The following is a 24,750-nucleotide window of genomic DNA, read 5'->3' as shown; positions in this document are numbered from 1 at the left end:
TCCCTTCCTCTCTACAATCAATAAAAATGTATTTTAAAAAACCCTAGGGTGACCACTTCCAGTGCCTTCTAGGGAAGTGCAGAAGTGAGGGCCCTGGCTGGAGCGGGCGCTGTGGAGGACAGACGCCCAGACGCACAGCTTGCGGAACTAGTACAGAGCGCGGGAGAGCCTCCCCTCTGTGTCCCACAGGAACTAGTCGCCGGGGGAAGTGACAGCCTCTGCCGGTCGCTGCGTCACCGCCTGGCTGTGATGTCTCACTCTGCAGGCACGTCAGCAGGATTTGCTCACATAAGCAAGGTTTTCTGTCCACAGACCACAGCGTCTGATAGTCATTTTCCCAACTGGCTTTTTTTTTTTTTAATGGTAAAATAGATGTTTTATTTATTTGTATGTAAACTTATAAACCAACCAGCCAAACTGGTACTATTGTCATGACAGCAAAATACAAAAAACATCTACAAATACTTGAGTAATAAACAAATTAAAGATTGTAGTAAAACAGCAAAAGGGGCAGAGGAAATCAGTGAAGCATATTCTAGCTTAACCATTCACCTGAATTGAGGATTTTAACAAGCCTCCCAATCCCAGAAAACATGAGTAATCCTTTATCACACACCTTTGTACTTTTACTTTCTATTTTTGAGGTTAAGATTCTAGCTCTAGAGTTATCCAAATACTAGATCTAGGATTATATCTAATTATCTATAGCCAGAGGCATCTTTTATCATTTGTCTAACAGCAGGAAGACTACAAAGTCTCTTTACTTAGACTCCAATCATACCCGACCCCCACCCTCCAAATTGGCACAGAAGGCATAATGAGAAGCAGCACATCAAGGCAGAGATACATAGAAAAATCCTAGGAGAGGTAATACAGCCACTGCCCAAACTGAGATTGAGTAATATACCCATCATCACACTCTGTTCATGGCTATATGTTCGTAAACTCAGGCGATATGCTCATGGAATAATCTGGGAATGAACCCGCGGATTGCTAGGCACCATAATATTTAGGGGCTTGTAGTATTGCATCATAGATTTCCCCAGCAATTTCCAAGGAGGCCTCCAAATCACTGACAGGATTTTGCCGGAACTGGATCTGGGGCTGCAGGGCTTCCTCTCCATAACTAAGGAATTGGTTGTTCCAGGCCTGGGGACACCAGGTCTGACCGTTCCAGGCAGGGCAGTTCCAAGACGGGCTGTTCTAGGAATGGCTGCTCCACACGGATCGGTTTCCAGAAGCGTTCGCCAGGCATCCCCGGTGGCAGGAGGAGAGGCCCGGGTAGTCTGTAGTTGCTGAGCTCACGGGGTCACACGGTGGCTATTCTTTGGCCAGTTGTATTTCTGCCACCTCCTACATTTCGTTCTCCGGTTCTGGAACCAGGTCTTACTCTGTAGCTAAGGTCCGGGATGTTGGAAAGTTCTTGCCTCTGCTGGAGGCTGAGATGTTTCTGTCTGAAATCTCTCATTGAGTACACAGAGCTGGGTCTGTGAGCAGACGGTTCGGATCTTCTGTTTCTTGACCTGGGCTTTCTCCTCCTTCCCTGTCCTATTCTGTACAGAGGTGGGTAGTGTTGCGCTGGGACTGGTGGGAGAATCAGGGCTGGTCTGAATAAGCTGGTCCATGGAGGAAGGAAGAGAAGAGACTGCAGTCTCTGTGTGGAGTGTCTCAGCAGATGACATTTGCAAGGATGCAGAGTTTTCTTCAGGCTCATAAATCTCAGGCACTGGTGAAGGCTCCCTAGATTTGGATGATTCGGAGCAGGGCAGGCTTTGGGGATAAGCCAAATCCACACTCTTGTTGCTGAGTTGAAGGAGAGAGAAAAAAACACCAAAGAGAGAGATTGTAAGAAAGACCCAGGCTTAAGTATTTAGCTAGAAGATCTTAGAGAAATATGAAAATCTCCAGATGTAAAAGTATCAAAAAGATGGGAGGAAATGCAGTGATAGGACCCAACTAGTCAATTTTGAAAAAAAAAAAAAAATCCCTAACTGGCTTTTGAAAGAGAAGCAAGTCCCTTGGCTTGTTTGGCTCAGTGGATAGAGTGTCGACCTGCAGACCGAAGGGTCCGGGGTTCGATTCTGGTCAAGGGCACAGGCCCAGGTTTCAGGCTCGATCTCCAATAGGAGGCAGCCGATCAATGATTCTCTCTCATCATTGATGTTTCTATCTCTCTCCCTTCTTCTCTGAAACCAACAAAAATATATTTTAAACAAATTTAAAAAGAAAGTGAAGCAAGCACACAGCCAGTGAGGATTCCCAGGTTCCCACGCCAGGGCAGGAGGACTTGGGAGGAAGTAGGGTGAGGGACGGTGCAGGACCTGCCTGGCCACACTCGGGAAGTGACGCGTCTTCAATCTCGCATTGCAGTCATATTCTTGGGATGAAACAAGTGTCGAACAGCAGTGATTGGAACAGTCAGGAAGCAATGCCTCGCCAGCTCTCAGAATGAGCTGCAGCAGGCCTCCATGACTCCCTTGTGGAGGACCCGTATCACACTCACCATGTCTCACCATAAACTTTGTCTTTCTGGTTGCTGGTGAAATTGTACACAGTTCTGTTCTTGATCTTCTCAGCTCGAAAGCAGGGTGCCCCCTTGGTTCACTCAAATTGTGTCTGGAGCCAATTCTTTTTTTTTTTTTTAATCTATTTTATTGATTTTTTTACAAAGAGGAAGGGAGAGGGATAGAGAGTTAGAAACATCGATCAGCTGCCTCCTGGGGATGTGCCCGCAACCAAGGTACATGCCCTTGATCGGAATCAAACCTGGGACCCTTGAGTCTGCAAGCTGACGCTCTATCCACTGAGCCAAACCGGTCAGGGCTGGAGCCAATTCTTTACTGCTTCCTTTTACCTGTCCACAGTGTAGAGAAATGTCATATGTTACCTTCAGGAGGTACTGTGCCCGTTGGGCTGCACAGGGGGCAGAAGTGACGTGTGTGGGGGGGGGGGGGGCATGGGGGAGATACAGGCTCTGGTCTGCTGAGTCTGAATTTTACAAAAAGCTCCAGGTTGTGGCCCTGGAGCCTGGGAAGGCAGTTATAGTAAGGCGTGACTTAGCCATAAACCTTTATGGCTTGTCTCCAGGCAGCAGAAAGTAAAGGAAGGGCCCCAAAGAAGGAGGCGGAACCATTCCCCTGCTAGGACTGCTCGTCACCCCCCTCTGCCCTCCTTGTGCACTCCAGGTGCTAAACCGTCTCCTGGAATTCTCTCCATGCTTCCCCCTAGTCACTCCCCACCTCATCCTCAAGGGCAGTTAGGTATGGGGTACTCCTGGGATCCGCTAGGAGCCTGGAGAGTGGGTGTCCACCCCAGTCTGGCAGCGACAGTGTTTCTAGGCTCCCTTTGGACTGTGACACTTTGTCTAGCAGTGCTGGCTGCCAGCCAGACCTCCTGCCTTAGGACAGGAGGCCCTGACAAGCTCAGGGTGTTGAAAGTGTCAGATGCTTGCCTTGAGCCTTCTCTCCATCACACCCCACCCACCCTCGCTTGCACTCAGCTCCTCTCAGCCCACTGTTCCACCCTGGCTGGAGCCCCCATCCTCAGCCCCGAGTAATGCAGTGGCCTTGGCCTCCCTGCCTCCACCCTGGCCTTCCTGAGGTGTCTACACCCTGAGCAGCCCACCAGGTGATCCGTGCCACTCTGATGGCTCCCACCCGCAGAGCCCTGTGGCCCCTACCTGCCTATTTCCTCCTTCATTTGAAGTTTTCAGGCACACTTTTCAGGAACTGCCCAGCCCAGACTATTTCCAGAAACAACCCTTCCCACCCCCGCCCCCTTATTCTTCCTGTGTTTTCTCTCCCCGCCCAGAACATAAGCTCCAGGAGGAAAGGAACTTTGAGTAGTCAAATAACCAACATCCACAACAATGTGGTTCTAGGTCTTTATAGAAAACTAGAGGCTCAATGCACAAAATTCATGTAAGAGTAGGCCTTCCTTCCCCTGGCTGCCTGCACCAGCTTCCCTCTGACAACTGGCACCCAGGCTTCCCTCCAGCTACTGGCAGGCACCTGGGACCCAGGCTTCCCTCGCAGCCCCGGCTTTGTCCAGAAGGATGTCCGGTCTAATTAGCATATTATACTTTTATTATTATAGATGATGATCAGAGAGTCTGGTGCAATGGACAAAGCTGAACTACCAGGCAGAGAATGGGAAACTGTTGGTACTCAATTTAGCAACAGATTTCTCAGCTGTGGGCTAGGGCTCCTCGAGGGAATAAATCACCACCACCTCTGTCCCGTGGATGGAAGAGTAGCCATTGGTCAGCAAGCATGAATGAAGCCAGGTTCGAAGCCCTAGGGCAGAGGTGCAAGGTCACCAGGGGCACACTGTTCAAGGCACTAAAGGGAGGGCATGAAAGGGAGGGCACGAAAGGGAGGGAGGGTTGGGAGGGCCGCTCTGTGGTGGAGGGACAGTTGAGGCTTCGTCCTAAATGCAGGAGGAGCTTCTGGGGGGCTCAGTGTGGTAGGACTTGGCCAGTCCCTAGGCTGCTGTGGATACAAGTTGAGGTGAGAGATGGAGTGTGAGCAGGTGGCAGCTCCTGAAAAAAGCAGAATGTGGCCAGAAACACAGTCACTGCCATTGCATCCCAGCGTTCAGGCCTCTCCTCTCTGTTCTCACTGTATCTCTCACGTGGGTGTGAGACCCGCTGCAGAGGTTTCTCTGGTGAGGGCCCTGGGCCTCAGTTCTGGCTCCAGCGCAGGCCTGGCACGTGGTCCAAGCCCAGAACAACTTCGTGCAGAACTCAGCCCCTTCAGTGAGACCTGCTCTGTGGGCACGTGGGCACTGACTACCCCAGCACTGCACCTGGTTCAAGGTCACAGGCTGGAGCCCACTCTCAAAGATTATTTGAAAAGTTGGTTACACTTGAGCTGGCCAGTTTGGCTCAGTGGATAGAGCATCAGCCTGAGGACTGAAGGGTCTCAGGTTCGATTCCGGTCAAGGCACATGCCTGGTTGTGGGCTCAATCCCCAGTGGTGGGTATGCAGGAGGCAGCTGATCCATGATCCTCTCTCACCATTGATGTTTCTATCTCTCTCTCCCTCTCCCTTCCTCTCTGAAATCAATAAAAATAACTTCTTTTTTTTTAAAAAAAAGAAAAGTTGGTTACACTTGAGTCTTACTGTCCCTGCATCCAGGTAAGACTCCCCTGACTTTCATTTGATGGCACAGAGCCCTGTGAGGTGCAGACCAGCCATCTCCACTTATAGATGGGGCAGCAGGCTCCTGGCTCAGCAATGGCCACCTGGCCCAGCCCCTACAAAGCTGCAGGGGAGCCCATGCCACCGCCAGGGGTGGGGGGGTGATGGCAGCCTGTGCTGGCGCTCCAGGAGCTCAGGGAGCAGGGCAGATGGCACGAGCGCCTGAAACAGGGAGGCATGCTGAAAGCCTCGGGGACAGACACCCGCGGGGCGGGAGGAGGGGAGGCCCCGCCTGCTGCGGTTCCCCTCCCCCACCCCGCCGGGTGGCCGTCTGGGGCGACACGTCCTGGGAGCGCCGGACGGAAGCGCTGCTGGGACTGACACGTGGACTTGGGCGGCGCTGTGGGCCGCGGGAGCCGGTCTCGGGACTCAGTGTGCGCCGTGGCTGTCCTCTCCTGATGCAGCCGCCCCCGGACAAGGCCCACCAGGACACAGCTGGGGACGCCCAGTGGTCCAGGTGAGGAGGAGGGGCGTGGGCGGGGATCAGGGGAGGGGGCGGTGCATCCTGTGGAGAGAGGATCCTGGGGGAGGCGTCCAGCCGCAGGGCCTCTTTGCACCTCATGGGGGGCAGGCACCACCCTGGGGAGGAAGGAGTGGAGTGCACAAGTAACTCCAACCGCGAGACCCTCCTCCCTTCCATCCAGCCCCTTTGCCCACTCTTGGCTGCTGGGGCCCAGGAGGTCATGCAGGCAGGGGGGCATTCTGGGAGGCCTGGTTGGGACAGGGGCATCTTCCTGGTTGGGGAGGAGCCAGCGCTCACTGGCCTGGCCTCACATGCTGGAACTGACCCTGCCAGGTAGGACCACACCTGAGAGCATAGAGGAGCAGTTCCGAGTCACCCCATGGGGCAGTCAGGGGCTGGTCAGAGGGCCACAGGCAGGAGCCTTGGGCGGGTGACTGAGTCCTGCCACCACAGGCCATGTGTGTGACGTGGGCCAGGTCCCCGAGGGGGGTAGGAGGAGGAGAATTTGGCAGTAGGAGAGGAAGGGCCCAGGCAGGTTACCCACTCCTTTTCATATCTGTTTCCACTACTGTGTAGACAGGAAGGAGTAGGGAGCCCCCAGAAAAGCCCCCAGGCCACCGAGGCTCAGCGCTTGCTCTGGTTCTGTGGGCTGAGGACCAGCCAGCTGGGTCCTGGGACCAAAGTCAGGTCCTGAAATTCCAGAGCTTGTCCACCTCCAGGTTTGGGTCCCCAGTGAATCTGCTCTCGGGGCCTCCCTGTTGTGGGCAGAATAATGGCCCCTTCCTGCCTCTGCCCCAGCACAGGGCTGCGGGAAGACCCGAAGGGACAGTCCTCAGTGTTGGGGTCAAGATGAAGGCAAAGCTGCTGGGGAAGAGGGAGAAGCTGGCGTTTGTAAGAAGCCATCCAAAGCCAGGAGGCTCCTGGGGATGGCCAGAGAGCAGGGAGTGTGACCCAAAGCCCAGGCACAGCTCTGGTGTCTCCCCAGGTTGGACTGGGGACTGTTAGCGGTGTGCCTGGACCAGGGGTGCTTTTGGCCAGCCTCTCCCTCACTTCCTCCCTCCACAACCTGCTGGTTATGGAGGGAGCCAGGTGGCAGGCCCACTTGGCAGCCAGTTGGGCAGAAGGCTGTGCCCAGGGCTATGGAACAGTCTGCAAACTTCTCTCTTGCGACAGTTTAGTAGCCTGGGCTGGCTTTGCTGTAGCTGCTTTCCTCCACCCGGTGCAAAAGCAGCACTTGAGTCCCAGGACAGACAGTCAGGACCGGCGGGTGTCCCGGACGGGCCTGTGGGGTGCTGGATGGAGTCGTGCTCAGTGGGGGAGCAGGTTGTTCACACTAATGACTGGATAATAATAATAATAATAATAATAAGTGCTACTGTTGACGCCGCTGGCTCTGCGTGCCCTCTGCTTGGACTGCCACGTCTTGTGCTCACAGCGGCCCAGGAGGCAGGGCCGCTCTCCAGCCACATCCCAGGTGAGGGGCGACCAGCAGCCGTGGACCCACGTGTGCTCTCTGGCTTGCTGCCCTCCTGGCCTGCGGCGCCTGCATAGTTCCCGTTTCTGAGTCAAGGGGCCACGTGGCCGCGTGTTTGTGTGCGCGGATGCTGCTGGCACAGGGCCATTAGCGTTTCTAGTTGCTTCACAGGAGGCATCTGATGACTTGGACTCAAGCTTGAGGCTCAGGGCTGGTCAGAGTAGGCGGGGCTCAGTCTCAGCCTCTCCTGACCGGTCTTGCCACGCAGGGCTGAGCATTCTGGGCCTGGGTCACCCCTTCCAGCCAGACATCCTTGTTCTGCGTCCCCGCCAGCTTAGGGACGTCCCTTTGCCAACTTGGCCGACACTGCCCGCCAGCTTAGGGACGGGGCTGTAGAGGCCTCCAGGGCCTAGGCCAGGGGTGGGCAACCTTTCTGTGAGTGTGTGCCAAAACCAGCAAAATCTCTGACTCAAAATTCTTCTGCGTGCCAACCCTAATTTTTTGAGAACATGTTACACCTACTTGATATCTCTTAAGGTGTACGTATGTGAAGAACCTTGAAGAAATAATAAAATTCATTCGAGCGACAAAAACACAGTATATGATGATGAAAAATACATTTATTTTTTAATGTATCCATGTACACTGATAGTCCAACAGCAAACGTTATGACTCCGTTTGATATTATCAGTGGGACTTTTGCTGCTGCATCACTGATGACAGAGATTTTACATCAGGTTTATATTTCGTGACCTTCAGAGATATGCACGAGCTACTACTTTCATCCGTCAGGCTACTCCTATTACGAGACTTAACAAAATTCATCACTGAGAACAAAGATTCACAAGCGTATGTGGATGAAACCAAAACACTGGTCGGATCTAGGAAGGCAGGGAGAGTTAAGGCAGAGGCATAGAAATTGCTCTTCCCCTCTCTCATCAATCCATGTCTATGGTCTTTAAGATAACTTGTTATGTAAAATTATTTATTTATCTAAGATGCACCTACACTGAATTTATCTGAAAAATAAAAAAGTCAATATTAAGAAAAAAATTGTAAATGGAAGATTATAAGAGAGGGTTTCATGTGCCAGCAAAAGTTACTGGCGTGCCATGTTTGGCACGCCTGCCAGGGGTTGCCCACCCCTGGCCTAGGGGGAAAGCAGACAGCACCTTACGCCTCCCGGAGGAGTGCACATGCCAGCGCCTCAGGCTCAGAGCCCACGTGGCAGAACCCCATATGGAGCCTGCAGCCCTGACCCTCCTGGGTCCCATGTCAGACATGGAGGCGGGCAGGGAGCAAGCACTGCTGGGAGCTCTGGGGCTTTGCAGTGCCTGGCCTGACCCAATGCCTTCTTCGCTCTGTGAACACCAGAGGGAGAGTTGGTGGGAGTGCCCCCTCCACCTTGGCCTCTGAGGCAGGGCAGGCTCCACTGAGACCTGCCCCATCTGCCACCACAAGACTGTTTTTGTCTAGGCTTCTGAGTAGCATTTTAAGAACCAGGAAGTAGGGCCAGGGCATGGCGGCCAGGGTCCCTCCCCAGTAGACACTAAGGGATCACTGGACCGTTTCCAAGTACAGCACCTGTCCTGGCCTCTGGGGAGGTGCGGCCAGGCGGGGCTCCATGTTCAGCACAGGACCTATTTCCCAGGGGCTCGGGGAGGAAGTTCCAATATGTGAAGCAGGTAGAGGCAGAGGGTGCCCTGGGGCCTCAGCCTGTGGCACCCCGGTGAGCACCCGCAGAACCAGCTTGAAATGCAACCTCTTCACTGCACACATGGGGAAACTGAGGCTCAGGGAAGAGACGGGGTTTCCAAGTCATGTCGGGCGTGCACCAGACCACAGAAGCCAGCAGGAGCTTCCCAGCTCCAGACGGGACCTGGTCTGCAAACTTGGACATGCTGGGGGTAGTAGGCTGGCGGTTTGGAACGTAGATTCATTCATCCCAAAACCCTTGCATGGTGGCCTTGAACCTGGAATCAGCTGTCTCTGCTTGTGGGGCACAGCAGCCTCTGTGGGCAGCAGGGAGGGTGCTGTACCCTCCTGTCTCCCTCCCCCCTGCGGAGAAGCACAGCGGCCCGTGTGGGCAGGCGGCAGAGGAGAGGGACATGGCTGCCATGCCTCCCTCTGGGCCAGTCACAGTGGCTCCTTGTGGGAGCACCCGGAACTTGTGGGGCACCTTGCTGTGTACTGGCTCGTGAAGGAGGCAGACATCATGGGCTCTTCTTCATTGGGGAAACAGGCTTGAGGAGGCTAGGCAACTTGTCCCAGGTCCCTCGGCCCCGCCAGCCTTGTCCACAGCCAGGCGTGGGCTCCAGCCGTCCTGGGGTGATCTTGGCCTCACCCCGGACCGTCCTCCCCAGTCGTCTGTGCAGCTCGAGCCTGGCGGGGAGCTGGCAGGTGGGAAACTGGCTCTGGGTCCCCTGCAGATCAAGCCCCCATGTCTGCCGCCTGGACCCCACTTGGTTTCTGGCAGACACGGCCCCCCACCCCCAGCCCCTGCCCCCTGCCAGGTCCCGACAGAGGTCCGAATGGGGGGTTGGGAGTGAGGGGACAGTCCACTGTCCTTCCTCATAGGCATCCTTCCCTACTCTGCTCTGACAACTGCCCCTGAAGTCCCTGCTGGCCCCCCTCCTGGCCACCCCGCTGCTTTGTGGTTCCTGGCTCCTGGCCCCTGCCTTCCTTTCCCCGAGTCCTGCCATTTTCCTGGATGACTTTGATGTCCACATGGCCCATCGATCCAGCAGCCAGGCCTCTCCTCCCCTGCAACCTCCTGGAAGCTTCATAGCACTAACACCTCTGCCCCCTTCATCTGCCAGGCCTTTCCCACAGCCTGAGCTTCTCCCTCTGCAGTGTCCCACCCCAGGGAGGACCCAAGCTCCAGGCAGGCGGGCGAGTCCAGGTGCAGGCAGGACCCTGAACCCCCAGCTTTAGGGCATTGCCACTGTCCAGACCAGCTACCTCACTCTCAGGGATGTCCCCCACAGCACAGGACATTCAAGTCAGCAGGGTGCCTCCTGCCCTGCCCCGTCTCCCACCCACACAAAGTGCACTTCGTCTTTAGAAAAGCTGTGGATGTGCAGGATTGCTGGCAAGGTAGCAAGCACGCCCTGAGCTCCGCACTGGTGCCCTTGATCACACTGAGGTCAGTGTCCCGTGTTTGTCATGGGCAGTGAGCTGGTGTTGACACAGTTACAAACCAAAGTCCACAGTGCGTTCAGGCCTCTGTAGCTCTCTGTTGTCCCAGGACCCATGGGGCTCCCGCAGGCACTGGGTCCTCCTGGGCGCCTCCACCTGTGGCCCTTGGTTTTGGTGACGGACAGTTGAAAGCACCAGCCAGGAGCTTTGTGGATACTCCCTCTGTGGACATTGTCTGACAATCTTCCCAGCAGCCGGGCAGCCTCGCCCCTGCCCAGGTTCTTCCAAGGGGCCGCCCAGCACCGCCTGCCCAAGGTCCTCTGCTGGGCGGACCCAGCTTTTCTGGGGACCCTGCAGGACCCACTGTCCTGCCCCGAACCTGTTGTTGGTCCCATCCCAGCCCCGGGACCCTCCCTCTCTGCCTCCAAGGGGTCCTCTTGCCCAGCTCACCGCCCCCTTGGCAGGGACTAGCTGTCAGCTCCCGCCTGGCTGCCTTCTTGGGCCCCTTGGTCTGCAGTCCCCGGCAGCAGCCCCGACCACGGTGTGCTTAAGCCGCCCATAGCCGCATGTGGTGCTGTGCGCCTCTGCTGTTCACGACGTTCCTGGAGGCTGTCTCCTCCTGGGAGTCAGCAGGCGGCTTCGGGAGCTTGGCGTTTGGGAGGTGGTGTGTCTTTGTCAGACTCTGCCCCTCGGAGCCTGACCCTTCCTCTCCCGCAGGCCTGAGTGCCAGGCATGGACGGGGACGCTGCTGCTGGGCACGTGCCTGCTGTACTGCGCCCGCGTCAGCATGCCCATCTGCACCGTCTCCATGAGCCAGGACTTCGGCTGGAACAAGAAAGAAGCCGGCATTGTGCTCAGCAGCTTCTTCTGGGGTTACTGCCTGACTCAGATCCTGGGTGGCCACCTGGGGGACCGGTAACTGCCCGCTCCCCGCTGCCCTGCTGAGATGGAGAGCTCTTGGGGGAAGGCCTACTGGGAGCTGGGAGACCTGAGTCCAGGGGTTTGGGGGCACAGCTACCCTTTGGGTGCTCAGCATCCTAGTGAGAGCTCTTGGGGCAGGCGGGATGGATGGATGGACTGGACCCTGTGCTCTCACCTGTGGCCTCCTCCGCAGAGGGGTGTGGCTCAGCACGACCCTGGAGAACGGCTCCGAGGAGGGGTGGCCTGAGCCCCACTTGGCTGTCTCCATGGCAGGATCTCTGGCCCTACAGCTCAGTCTGGCCCCGCAGCTTCCCCATCACTGCCCTCTTGGCCCCTCCAGGATTGGGGGTGAGAAGGTCATCCTGCTGTCAGCCTCTGCCTGGGGCTTCCTCACCGCCGCCACCCCCCTGCTCGCGCACCTGGGCAGCGCCCACCTGGCCTTCATGACCTTCTCGCGCGTCCTCACGGGCTTGCTCCAAGGTAGGCACACTTCAGGGGCTTCCCTCACTGGTGGTGTTAGACTCTGTCACGGAGCATGTGTGTGCACGTGTGTGTGTTCATGCAGGCGGTGCACTGTGTATGCATGTGTGTGCTCCTATGTGCTCCTGTGTGTGGTGGGTGGGCTGCTTGGCCTGACGATGCCTTGGCGCCTAAGCAATTTCCGTTTCTAGAAGCATTTCTGTCCTGGCTGGTCTGTTCAGTGGTTAGAGCATTGGGCCTTGGACTGAAGGGTCTTGGGTTCGATTTCCTGTCAAGGGCATGTACCTGGGTTGTAGGCTTGATCCCTGGTCCCCAGGTCAGGGCACATGTAGGAGGCAACCAATCAATGTGTCTCTCTCACATCGATGTTTCTCTTTCCCCCTCCAACTTTCCTCCACTCTCTAAAAATCAATGGAAAAAATATCCTCAAGTGAGAATTAACAACAACAACAAAATAAATAGAAGCATTTCAGAGTCTGGCACATTCTAATGTCAGAGGTTCCCCTGCCAAAACGGCTACTCCTGGGTGGCAGCCAAGTTGCTGTCTAACAGCCATCAACACCATGAGGCTGACAGGCATGGTGGGGACACGGCTCCCATGCCCTGGTCACACTGGACTTCTGGGGGGAGTCCCCAAAGACCCCAGTGGCCCAGGTGAGCAGGTGGTGCCCAGCCCCCGCTCCGGGGAAGGGACGGCCTCTGAGCACCAGCCTGGGCTCTGCAGCGTCCCATCTCCTGGGTTCCCCCGAGTGCGTGGGTTCTGGGCCCTTCCTCACCACATCGCCCCACCTGCTCCAGAAGGGACCCCTGGCACCCCCTCAGATCCTGGCAGGGCATGGGCATGGGCCTTAGGACCCCTGTTCTCCTGGAGTTGGCCTGTGCCTATTTTCTGACCAGCCCCACCAGTCTGGCCTCTGTGCTCCCGTGAACCCACCCCAGATGGTCCCCCTGTGGCTCAGGGCTGGTGCTCTGGGTCCTGCCGACCAAGGTCCCAGAGCTGGGCTGTCGGGTGGCCCACAGCTCAAGTTGTTTCTCCCCATCCTGGGAGGCCAAAGGACTTTTCTATGTGCTGGTCTATGGTCCATGATGGGGGACAGACCAGGCTCCAGGGCAGCTGTCACCCTGGGTGGCTGGCACTCTGGTGGGCAGGGCCAGTGCTCTGAGGGGAACCAAGTCCTACTCTGGTCCCCAGCCTCTTACAGCATGACAGGCAAGAGCTGAAGTTTCCAATGCAGTTTTTTAAACACGAGATTTTCAAATAATTATAGATTCACAGGAAGTTGCAGAGAAACATATGGGAAGTTTTGTGCTCTCTCCCGCCTCCTGTGGTGACATCTCAAGTAGCTACAGGGAAGCATCACACCCGGACCCAGCACTGTGGTTCCACAGGCCATCAGGTCTCACCTGTTGTATGTGCAGCGTGTGTGTGTGTGTGTGTGTGTGTGAGAGATAGCATGTGCTAGTGTGAACCAGTGGGTGTGTGTGCAGGTGGACATGCCACATGCATGTGCCAGGACTGTAGAGCTGGTGTGGAAGCCAGGGTGAAGGTGGCAGAAGTCTTTCCCGCCAGCGCCTCTCATCCAAGCTGAGCATCTCCTTAGCCAAGTGTTGCTGCTGGTTCCTTGGGGCGATGCGAGCTTGAAGGACACCCCAAGCTTGAATAATCCCCGACAGGGAGCTTCCCAGCCGGCCCTCACCCTCGGCGGCTGCACCCGCCGGACCGGCTGGCTGCGAGCCTCTGCCTTCTCTGCTCGCTCCAGGGGTTTACTTTCCTGCGCTGACCAGCCTGTTGTCGCAGAAGGTCCGGGAGAGCGAGCGGGCCTTCACCTACAGCACCGTGGGCGCCGGCTCCCAGTTCGGGTAAGTCCGAGCCTCAGGGGTGGGGGGAGACAAAGTGTGTGGCCCCAGCAAAGCCCCATAGGTGGTGGAACAGGCCACGTGGGTGCCTCTGTGGCTCCAAGTGCCAGGAGCCAGTCCATCCTTGCTGCTTGACACAGTCGCTGCAGGGAAGAAACATCTGCACAGCATGTTTCAAGGGACCTGGAGTATATGGCATACTGTTCTTAATATGTTTGCTCCCCTTAGCGCTATGTGTTTTAACCAAGGTCACCTCTCCGAGAAAGGTTGTTTCCCCAGGTAGGGATTTTTCCCTGAAGTTAGGGAGGAGATAAAACCCCTTAACTAAGTGCCAGGAGGGTAGTTAATCACTTTAACTACAAACAATCACGCTTAAGCTACATAATCTTTACTCCCTGGAATGAAGATAAGAAACGCCCTAACCTTTGGAATAGAAATTGACAGGATTAAAATCGGCTGGTATAAATACAGATGTAACAAGACAATAAACATCAGATCCTGATCAGATCCTAACCAGAACTTGGCTGGAGATCCCGACCAGAACTTTGGCTGGAGATCCTGGCTAGAGGTCCTGACTAGGCTGCTGATCAACTGAAGGCTGTCTCCGTGTCATTCCTTCTTCACCGACTGCGTCCACACCTTTGGGGACCCCTGGACCTGTTGGGGCTGGACCCCAACATCCAAGTGACTGGGTCCGGCTAGTTCTGTGCTCCAGGCAGCGCTGTGCACAGGTGCTGGCGGCAGGCGAAGTGGCTGGGCTGTGCCTCGTGGGCCAGGCGGCAGCACTTTGTCAAGCTCCCTTTCACACGTGCTGGTGGAGCCAGATGTGGGGAGTGGCCTCCCATGGGAGGTGGCCTGCACTCGTCCTGGCGGGCACACGTCACATCTGGAAGTGAGAACCTGTGCCCTGCCCCCCGGCTCTGTGTGGAAGGACAGCTCCCTGTCCTGATGGGCTTCCTGACCCCAAGGTCCACGTAGAATTTAGAGGGGCAAGGGGTGCCCCTGGGTGGGCTGGGGCAGCCCAAATAAGAACCCAGGGTGCCCAGTGCAGTGTGATGTTCAGAGAAGCAATACAGGACAACACTCCTCATTTATCTGAAATCCCGCTTCACCTGGGTGTCCTGGGCCCCTGGCGGGGAGCAGGGAAATGGAGGCTTAGAGAGGAAGTGACCCCCACAGGCCCAGTGGCCTCAGTCTGAGCCCAGCTTTTTTTCTCCTTTACTATCTCCTGGCCAAACCTTGGCAGGTGGGGTGGTGGAGAAGCAGCCCCTGAACAGTGATGTTTGGGGGTTTTGGTTTAGAGAGACCCATACCGCCATTTCAGGCCTCCTTCTTTTTATTTATTTATTTAAAAAATATATTGGTATTAATTTCAGAGAGGAAGGGAGAGGGGGCGAGAGAGAGAGAGAGAAAGAGAGAGAGAGAGAGAGAGAGAGAGACATCAATGATGAGAGAGAATCATGGATTGGCTGCCTCCTGCAGGCCCCACCCTGGGGATGGAGCCTGCAACCTGGACATGTGCCCTGACTAGGAATCGAACGACGACCTCCTGGTTCATAGGTTGATGCTCAACCACTGAGCCAGGCCGGCCAGGCTCAGGCCCCCTTACGGGCCGAGGAGCAAGACATTCAAGTACCACAGCGCCCCTGTGCCCTGCCTCAGCCACAGGGCTGTCCTGAGGTGGCCACGTGGCATCCTGTCTCCTGAATGCTAGTCTCTAGCCAAGGGCTGGACAGGGCACCCCAGTTTCCCACACCAGCTCACAGGGCTGGGAGGGTCCAGGCGCCTCCTTGCCTGGGTGAAGCCGAGTCATGGCCACTGTCCTCATGTTCCAGGACGCTGGTGACGGGGGCAGTGGGCTCCCTGCTCCTGGACTGGTGCGGCTGGCAGAGCGTCTTCTACCTCTCCGGCGGCCTCACCCTGCTGTGGGTGTGTTACGTGTACAGGTACCTGCTGAGCAAACAAGGTAACTGCGGCCGGGTAGGCACAGCCTGCAAATTCGGCCGCCCAGGAAGGCTGAGGGCCTGGAGCCTGGGCCCCTCTGGCCGCCACCGAATGTGAAAGTCACAGAGCAGCCCCAGCTCAGGGGACCAGGGGCTGTAGCTCAGCCCCAGACGAGGACCTCAGAAAACATGCCTGCACTACCTGCCCGCCCCCGCCCCCCACGCCCGTGGTTAACACCAAGTTCAAGCTGAGAGGTCTGCAGGGGTCAAGGCAGAGGCAGGGAGCTGCATGTCAGATGGCAGAAGAGGGGATGGGGACTCAGGGCTGGGGGAGGGGGGAGGATCAGAAAAGTGGACCCTCGAAGGCACTGGACACAGCGGGAGGGACCACCCACCCCCCGCCCCATCAATGGGTCTTAAGAGCAGAGCAGCCACCGTCCCCCAGATTCCAAGCAGCTTTCACACAGGCACCCCTTGCTCCCTCCAGATCTCATTCTGGCCTTGGGCGTTTTGGCGCAAGGCCTGCCGATGGCCAGGCACACCAGGGTTCCCTGGAGACAGCTCTTCCGGAAGCCTTCTGTCTGGTGAGCTGGCTGTGCGGGGCCACCTGGTGGGGCAGGGCAGAGGGTGGGGACACTGTGTGTCCTTAGCACTGACTGATCACAGAGCCGGGGTCTCCCACGGTCTCTGGCCGCCCTGGGGGCTGGGGACCATGGACCTGAGAGGCACCTACACCTGCAGGGCAGCCGTCTTCTCCCAGCTCTCAGCTGCCTGCTCCTTCTTCATCCTGCTGTCCTGGCTGCCGACCTTCTTTAAGGAGACCTTTCCCAGCTCCAAGGTGGGTGGGCCGCCTGCGCTCCGCAGGGTGAAGCCGCACCACATGGCCAGCACCACGCCTGTGTGCAGAGGGCCCTGCCCTCCCGCCCCACGCGGTCCTGACCCCTGACCCCGCAATGCCACCCTCAGCCCAGGCCTGTGACTGGGCCCGCCATCTGTGATGGTCATTTCTGAGGAGGGCCCGGCAGGGGCCTGATGCGAACAGGGATGTCACCTCCGGGTCCTGGTGGCCAGGACCCCCTGAGCGGTACCCTCCTCCCCCAACTCCCCCCCCACCCCCAGCTCTGCCCTGGGAGATTCGGCAGCAGGGGAGACTGTGCTGGGGTCTAGCCCCGTGGGGATGGGTTAGAGAGGCCCAACCCCAGGGTGAGGATGAGGGTGGGGGCTGGTGCCAGCCTGGCTGCCTCTGAGACCCGCCTCCCTCTCCACAGGGCTGGGTCTTCAACGTGGTGCCCTGGCTGGTGGCGATTCCCGCCAGTCTGTTCAGCGGGTTTCTCTCTGACCATCTCATCAGTCAGGGTGAGCCCTGGGGATGGGAATTGGGGGAGCCATGCCTGGACTCACCCCTCCTGGGAGGGCAGCCACAGCGATGGGAAGAGGCCATGGCCCCTGAGGACCAAGCTGGGAGAGTGAGACCCCAGCCCTTCAGAGGCAGGGGGTGACCCCCACCTCAGTTAAGAGTGGACTTGGGGTGCAGCGAGAAGATCTGAGTCCCCCTGTGACTGGAGTTCCCTCCCAAGGGCTGGATGCAGCCCCCACCTTCTTCAGAGGTGGAAAGGGCACCTGGTGGGGTCAGAGTCGAAATCAGGTGTGAGCGGGACCCGAGGGCACATTTTAACCGTCAGAATGGCCTTCCTTCCACGCACCTGCCCGGCCTCCGCCTCGGGTCCTGGGAGCGCAGACGAACCTCAGAGCGGATGCACCACAGCACGCACACGAGTGTGCGCACGCCTCTCCCACGACACAGAACATCGAGGCTTGAGCCTGAGGCCTCTCCCTGCTCCCTCCTGCAGCTCTGCCGGGGGCGGGGGGGGGGGGGGGGGCGGTGGGTTCCACTGTGGGTGCTGTCGGAGGGAGGGGTCAATGCAAACGGTGCAGTGGGAACGTGTCCTGGTCTCCCCTCTGTCCAGGTTATAGAACCATCACCGTGCGGAAGTTCATGCAGGTATGGAGGTCGTGGGATGGCTGGCTTTGGACATCCTGTTTATTCCTGGGACACGAGGGTTGTGTCCCCAAATCCCCTGCCCCAGAAGGTGGCTGGTGTAGCAGGGCCGTTGGAGGGTGCCCTGGTAGTGCTGGGGCCGGTGTGGCCGCCCCTTCTCGGAACTGTGTGTGCGGCTCTCTGTGCCCTTTTGAGCCCCAGCACCCATTCGGGGCCTGCATTTGCTCACATCTAATGGGGTCTGTCCACTTGAGGTTCAACCAGCAGGGATAGCTCACCCCACACACCTGCCCCCCACCCCAGGGCAGCCCAGGCCTGGGAGGGGTACCCCTGGCCCTTTGCTGGCACAGCGCACCCCCTGACCCTAGTGTCTGTCCGCAGGTGATGGGCCTGGGCCTGTCCAGCGTGTTTGCCCTGTGTTTGGGTCACACCTCCAGCTTTTGTAAGTCTGTGTTCTTTGCATCAGCCTCCATCGGCCTGCAGACCTTCAACCACAGGTAAGGGCCCACGCCCTGCCCACCAGAGACGCCCATCTGCCCTCGGCCTCCAGCACTGCAGCCTGGTGCCCAGGGGCAGCCGCCTGGCTCAGGCCGTGTGGAGGGCGGGCCATGGCAGGTCCACACACGAGCCACAGAGGCAAACGGTTGTCTGGTATCAGTGGGCGTGGACCTGGGCCATTTGAAGAAACAAACTCTGTGCTGGGGGCAGGGCTGAGGGAGGGTTTGGGGGAGGCGGCATCTCCAGGCAGCGTCTTGTCCACGGGGAGGAGCAGCTCATCCAGTCCATGCCCATCTCTGGGCGGTGCCAGTCCTTCCAGTGCCCAGCATCAGCCCCGTTTAATCAGAGGGACTTCACGGGGAGTCGTTTTGGGAATTGTCATTTTTCAGATTTATGGACCGCAAAGGAGTGTGCATTCGGCAAGCTGGCCTTCTTGTTTGTTTCATCCTGGGAGTGGGGCCCTAGGCTGTGTCACTACCCAGACGGGGAGCTGGGAGCTCAGATGGCCCACGTGTGGCCGAGCATCTGGGCCTGGCCCAGAAGCACCCGCTGGGCTGGGCCCTGAGCCCCCAGTGGTCTCCAGGCGCTCAGAGGCCTGCCGTTAGTTCCGTGGATGGTGGCTGCCCGTGGTCACCTGCCACGTGCTCTCCTCCCACAGCGGCATTTCTGTTAACATTCAGGACCTGGCCCCGTCCTGCGCTGGTGTGCTCTTTGGTGAGGACCCTGGCCCCTGCCCGGAGCCTCAGCGGCTGCTCCCAGGTGGGCTGCCTGGGAGGGTCACAGTGGGACCCCTCTGACGGTCTTCCTCTCTGCCCTGTCCACAGGTGTGGCCAACACAGCTGGGGCCTTGGCAGGTGAGAGGCAGGCGGGTGTCTCCTGCCGGCGGTGCCCGGGATACCCCCTGGCTCCCCACCCCATGTCCTCCCACCACCTTCTGGCTATGCAGGGTGGGGTGTGGCACCCTTCAGGGGGGTCCAACAGTGTCAGATCAGTGTGGTGGGGGCACACCTCCACGCTGTCCAGAGGGAGAGAACAGAGCTGCGTTCTGCAGGGTTCACCTCCCCCGCACTGTGGGGTTCACCTCCCTCGCACTGCGGGGTTCACCTCCCCCGCACTGCGGGGTTCACCTCCCCCGCACTGTGGGGTTCACCTCCCCCGCACTGCAGGGTTCACCTGCCCTTCAAATGTGAGTCAAATCCCCAAGGTCCCGGGTCCCCATGGGTCAAGTGCCTGGATGACAGAACACGGCCCTCCCACCGCCCCAGCCCCGCTGGAGGCACAGAGGTGGCCTGTCTCCTGCAGGGCCTGGGAGGCCTCTGTCCCCTGAGACTGGCCGGCCTTCATACACCGAATTTGGCTCTCTCTTCAGGCCCCTTTCCTCCAGGCACAGCCCCCCCCCCCCCCCGGCCAACAGCTCCTCTCACCCAAACTGCCTGTCACTCACCCTGCTGTCCCCTCTCTTGGGTGCAGGTGTTGTGGGTGTGGGCCTGGGTGGTTACCTGATCGAGACCACGGGCTCCTGGACTTCCGTGTTCAACCTGGTGGCCGCGGTCAGCAGCCTGGGGCTGTGCACCTTCCTGATGTTTGGAAAGGCCCAGAGGGTGGACGTGAGCCCCAGGCAGGAGGACCTCTAGCTGCCCGCCCCCGCTCAAGGCCCGTCCATCAGCCTTGGGCGAGTGGCTTCATTTAAGAGCCTCTTCTCTTGGCTGCAAACATGGGACCTCGGAGAGTGAGCCTCGGTAGAGCAGGAGTGGGGCCTCAGTTTCCCCTCTGCCACCGTGCGTGCCCTACTCAGCACTGGTGGGCCTGTCACCGGTGACTGGAGTCAGTGCAGAGCCAGGTGTGCCCCTGCCCTCAGCCGCCTGGGAGCAGTGGCTGGCACAGGGCCTGGACTGCACTCCGCCCCCAGCACTGCTTTGCTTTGTTTCTTGGCACTCGGGGCCGGATCATTCTCTGGCGGGCATCCTGTCTACTATGGGGGATCGAGCAGCATCCTTGGCTCCCAACACTGTCTCCTGACGTCACCAGTGTCCCCGGGTTCGGGGGGCAGTGAGCTCCAGCCCTTCGGCTGTCTTTGGACCCCACCCCAAGGTCTCCCCCCCGTGGATCCCCAGACACTAGCAATGCGCTCTGCTTCCCTGGCACCCGGTGCCACTGTGTGGGAACCTGGCACCCTCTCCTGCCCAAGCCGTTCCCCAGAACCAGGCGACCCTGCCTTCCGGTTTACGACAGAGGAGCCGTCGCTCATGAATAATAGGTGTTGCCAGATGTATATGGAGAGAAAAGAAATACAAAATGTGGGGAATGTACCAAAGCCTTATTTAAATGATGACTATTCATTTATTTAAAAGAAGACGTTATTTTAAAGCACATTGTTAAAAGAATAAATACTTGTAAAATATTTTTTGAACTCATTCATGAGGAAACCAGTAAAGTGTTACAAACAGGTCAAAGGAGAACCCCAGAAACAGCCCCGGGGTAGCCAGGGCACTGCATGGAGCGAGGTGCTGCGTGCCCCCACGGCTGGTGTCAGGAACAGGGCCCTGCTATCAGCTCCCCACAGAGCCCAGCAGCCCGCCCACAGTCACACAGCCCAGGCCAGCTGTGCAGGGACATCTGTTGGTTCCTATTTCAGCACAAACTTCCCCCACAGTCTCCCCACTTTTTTTTTTAATCCTCACCTGAAGATATTTTTCCATTGATTTTTAGAGAGAGTGGAAGAGAGAGGGAAAGACAGAGAGAAATATCAATGTGAGAAGAACATATCAATTGGTTGCCTCCTGCCCCAGGGAGGAGCCTGCAACTGAGGTACGTGCCCTTGACTGGAATCGAACCCGGGACCCTTCGTTCTGCAGGCCGACGCTCTATCCACTGAACTAAACTGGCCTAGGGCTAGTCTCCCCACTTTTGATTAGAAAGAATCTGAGAGATTCTTTTTTTAAAAAAATATTTTTATTAATTTCAGAAAGGAAGGGAGAGGGAGAGAGAGACAGAAACATCAATGATGAGAGAGAATCATGGATTGGCTGCCTCCTGCACGCCCTCCACTGGGGATCTAGCCCAAAACTCAGGTATGTGCCCTTAACTGGAATCGAACCCAGGACCCTTTGGTCCGCAGGCCGACACTCTATCCACTGAGCCAAACCGGCCAGGTTGAATCTGAGAGATTCTTGATCACAAATTGAGTCTGGCCGGGTGGGCTGGGCCTGTTTGCAGAGGTGCAGGGAGAACGCTAATGTCCCATAAAGGCCTTGGGTTTGCTCGGCTGGGGTTTCATGAGCAACCTCAAGTGGACCCACTTCTGTGACCCGCTGTCCTGAGGCAGCTCCCAGGACACGACAGGAGGGCCACCATGGCAACCGCATGTGGGTGGCAGCTCAGCGACAGGAGTGCATTCACCCTGCTGTGCAGCCACCACCACCATCTCCAGAACTTTTTCATCTTGTGAACTGACACTCTGTCCCCATTAAACACTCACTCCCCGGCCCCAGACACTGGCACCCACCCTTCTAGTCTGTGGTTCTGACGACTCTAAGCACCTCGTGTAAGTGGAACCATGCAGCATTTGTCTCTAGTGACTGACTTGCCCACTCAGCATAATGCCCCCAGGCTCCCCATGTGGAGCAGGTGTCGGACTTCCTTCCTCTTTCCGTCCTGTGTGGATGGGCCACTGCTGGGAGTGCTCACTCTTCATCCTGTCTGATGACGCCAACTGTCGGGTCCGAGTCCCTCTGCCAGGAACTGGACCTCCTTGGACACTGGGTATCAGACGGAGAAGACATGAGAAGTCGTGGGCTACAATAAAGACTAGCCCAAGTAGCCATGGCTAACAAGGAGCCATCAGACAAAAGAGTTCTTCCAAGCAGTCCCATGAGGCAGGCAGCCGCACCCCGGCTCGTCAATAATAGTCTTTCCTGCAAAGCGGCCTCCGACATAGGAGCTACGCAGTCACCCCAACAAGCAGCACGCACGCTGGTCAGCAACATACTTCACACCAACGCAGACAAAAGAGGCTTCTTGCCGTGTGAGGCCTCCGTCTGTGTTGCAGAAGGGCGCGCCTGTGCGTGCGTGAGGTCGCTGTGCCCTTGCTTCTGCGCTCTTGGCCTTGAACGCTGGATAGGGCCCCACAACTGTGCTGTGCACATCCATTGTCTGTGGGCTCCTGGGTTGCTCCTACCTCCTGGCTGTTGTGAACATGCAGCTGTGAACCAGGGGTGAACACCTTTGTTTTTAATCCATCACAAGCTATAAACTCTGAGAGAGGCGGCCCTCCGCACGGGAGCCAGGGTCCAGGCGGTGATGGTGGCTCTGTGCCGAAGGGGAGCCCCAGGCACCCTGGAACGGGTGCTCACGGGCCTCCTGGAGCCGAGGCTGGTCACACTTCTGCCACTTCCTCACAAGACAGAGGCCGAGGCCGCATGTGGGGTTTGGGGGTGCAGGGCCCAGTATAGCAGGTGGGCCCAGCCTCCTCCCCTCAAAGACGGTTCTGGTCCAGAATGTCATCCTAATCCTTGGGTGGGGTCTCCTTAACCCTTCCCAGGCCGATGTTGGACCCCAGGACGGAGCTCCATGGAGTCGGGGGGAGTGTTTGCGGGCGGGGAGGGTGCTGATAACAGAGGCGTGTTCCCTCGGTGGCAAAGACGGTTCTGGTCCAGAATGTCATCCTAATCCTTGGGTGGGGTCTCCTTAACCCTTCCCAGGCCGATGTTGGACCCCAGGACGGAGCTCCATGGAGTCGGGGGGAGTGTTTGCGGGCGGGGAGGGTGCTGATAACAGAGGCGTGTTCCCTCGGTGGGAGGGCGGCCCAGTGCTATCTGGTGCAGTCAAGTCAGACATGTCCCCGCCTCTGGCAGGGTCCCAACACCATGCCCAAACCCTGCCTGTCCCTTAGCTCCCGAAGGAGGGCTCGCCACCTGGAATTAGGCGTATGTAACCTGCACAGCCCACCACCAGGAGGCGCCTCAGGAGGGCACGGCTGTTGTCACCCCACAGCTGGCCGACAGAGGGTGCTGTCGGACAGGGCTGTGCCCACTCTTGCCCCAGCTCCTGTTCCCAGACTCCTCCAGGACCCGGGGAGCTGCCCCCTCAGTGGGAGCTGATGTTCCTCTCTCCACAGGAAGGGAAGGGGTGGGAGGCGGTACAGCTCAGGGCACCGCACGGGCGATGGTGGGGGAGTCACCACCAGGTTGTGTGTGGGGGAGGGCTGGAGGCTGGACACCATGGAAAGAAGAGGGACAGAGGAAGGGCCGGGCCTGGGGCCAACCCTGCTGATCCCTCCCAGGGTGGCTCCTCAGGGAACGTGGCTCCCCTGTTTCCACCTGTGCCTGACCTGAGTTTGAAACCCTGGCCCTGTCCTTCCCCTCCGTCCAGTGACAGTCAGGGATGTGTCTCTGGCCAGCCAGATACATCCCTTCCGTCCAGTGGGGGGGCTTCCTGCCACCACCCCCAGTGCACCTCCTTGTCTCCAGTGTTCCGTCCCTACCGAGTCAGGATGTTGGGCAGCACGTGGCCTCGGGACAGTTTCTGTGCCTGGGACTTGGGAAGCAGGAGACCCCCGGGAGGGGCCGGCCCTGCTCTGACTCCCTAGTTAGCACTCCGCGGTAGCCCATCTGGCCTGTGGGTTCCTGTCATGGACCCGTCTCCAGAATCACCCCTAATTGGTGGCTTCCCAGCAGTTCTCGGCAGGATGAGCACCGGGCAGGTGGGCCTGGTCTGCAGTGAGCGTGTGGGGACGACCCTGGGGGGGTGGGCACAGGCGGGGCGGTGGGCCCAGCCCCTGACCAGCCCTTCGGGACAGGCTGCTCTCCAGGTTAGTGGGAGCGTTCAGTTTATTTGCAGAAAAGTGGAGAGCAGAGACAGGGCCTGGCGAGCCCTGTCCAGCCAGCTGCCCGAGTGGGGACGGCCACCTCCCAGCGCAGGCCCGAGCGGTCGGCCTGGCCAGGCCTTTCTTCCTTGCTTCTTGCTCTGTCTGGGGCAGTACCTCCTTGTTTACAAACTAATGTCTTTGTCCACAGGCAGAGCTCGCCAGCAAGACTGAAAGGCGTTTGAAGAGTAAATGTTTTCCTGTTTCAGCTGACATTAAATTTTAATGACTTTTTGAACAAAGTAACTATTAAACTGGCGTGTTCGCCATCTCCTGATGTCTGACAGGTGCTTGCCAGTGGGAGGCAGATGCTAGTCGCATTTCCTAACAGCCCACCAATCACCAGCCGGCTTTCCCCTTTGTCTGTGGCACTGCCACTGGCCAATTTGTTCTTCAGAAGTGGCCATCTTGGCCTGTCAATCATCTCTTGCCGTAGGCATTTTTTGGTGATTAGAAGCCCCTTAGAGAGTGAGAAGTCCAAATTAGTTTTAAATAAAAAATAAGAATATTCATGCTGCTGAACATCTAAAGGTAAGAGTAACAGCAGAGTCCAGGCCGCCAGCCAGGGCCTTGGGACCCAGACCCACTGGGGTCCCCTGGGATGGGGCACAGACACGGAGGCAGGAGGACAGGTGGGGGGGTGAGTGACAGGCCAGGCTGAGACACCACCGTCCGAGAGCGGGGAGATGGGTGGCGGGCGGCACGATTCAGGTGACTCGGCGCCTCTGTAGGACGCGAAAGCTCATGCGGAGGACGGGGAGGGGAGTCGGTCTCCTTGAGAGGAGACCAACGTCCTCTTTGAAGAGCTGACAGGACACAGCGTCTCACTGGGTGGCGTGGGCTGCCTGGCGGTGATGGCGTGCTCCCAGGCTGGCTCCCTGCCCTCCCTCTGGCCTGGCCAAGTGGGGCCACC

The 24,750-nt window shown here is 57.9% G+C and overlaps 1 protein-coding gene and 1 pseudogene across 3 annotated transcripts; one reads left to right on the top strand and one right to left on the bottom strand.

Moving 5' to 3' along the window:
* Positions 1-993: 993 nt before the first annotated feature.
* On the bottom strand, positions 994-2,880 carry LOC139014330 (homeobox protein NANOG-like; annotated as a pseudogene).
* A 2,717-nt stretch (positions 2,881-5,597) lies between these two features.
* SLC17A9 (solute carrier family 17 member 9) lies at positions 5,598-24,043 on the top strand. 3 transcript variants are annotated; one of them, XM_070421346.1, is made up of 13 exons: positions 5,598-5,658; positions 10,994-11,191; positions 11,538-11,677; positions 13,438-13,537; positions 15,370-15,500; positions 15,965-16,061; positions 16,219-16,315; positions 16,746-16,833; positions 17,445-17,479; positions 17,858-17,973; positions 18,633-18,688; positions 18,799-18,828; positions 23,989-24,024. In XM_070421346.1, the coding sequence occupies exons 1-13, from the start codon at positions 5,600-5,602 to the stop codon at positions 24,009-24,011; spliced, it is 1,170 nt and encodes a 389-aa protein (XP_070277447.1). In that variant the 5' UTR covers positions 5,598-5,599; the 3' UTR covers positions 24,012-24,024. The 3 variants fall into 3 exon arrangements, with proteins under 3 accessions (XP_070277447.1, XP_070277446.1, XP_070277448.1); XM_070421345.1 differs by lacking the exon at positions 23,989-24,024 and adding an exon at positions 19,445-20,375; XM_070421347.1 differs by lacking the exons at positions 18,633-18,688; positions 18,799-18,828 and having other exon boundaries at positions 23,989-24,043.
* The last annotated feature ends 707 nt before the right edge of the window (positions 24,044-24,750 follow it).

Source organism: Myotis yumanensis, unplaced genomic scaffold, assembly GCF_028538775.1.
Source record: "Myotis yumanensis isolate MYYU_CA2020_CCGP unplaced genomic scaffold, mMyoYum1.0.hap1 SCAF_7, whole genome shotgun sequence".
Classification (NCBI taxonomy): domain Eukaryota; kingdom Metazoa; phylum Chordata; class Mammalia; order Chiroptera; family Vespertilionidae; genus Myotis; species Myotis yumanensis.
This window is presented reverse-complemented; position numbering and strand designations above follow the sequence as displayed.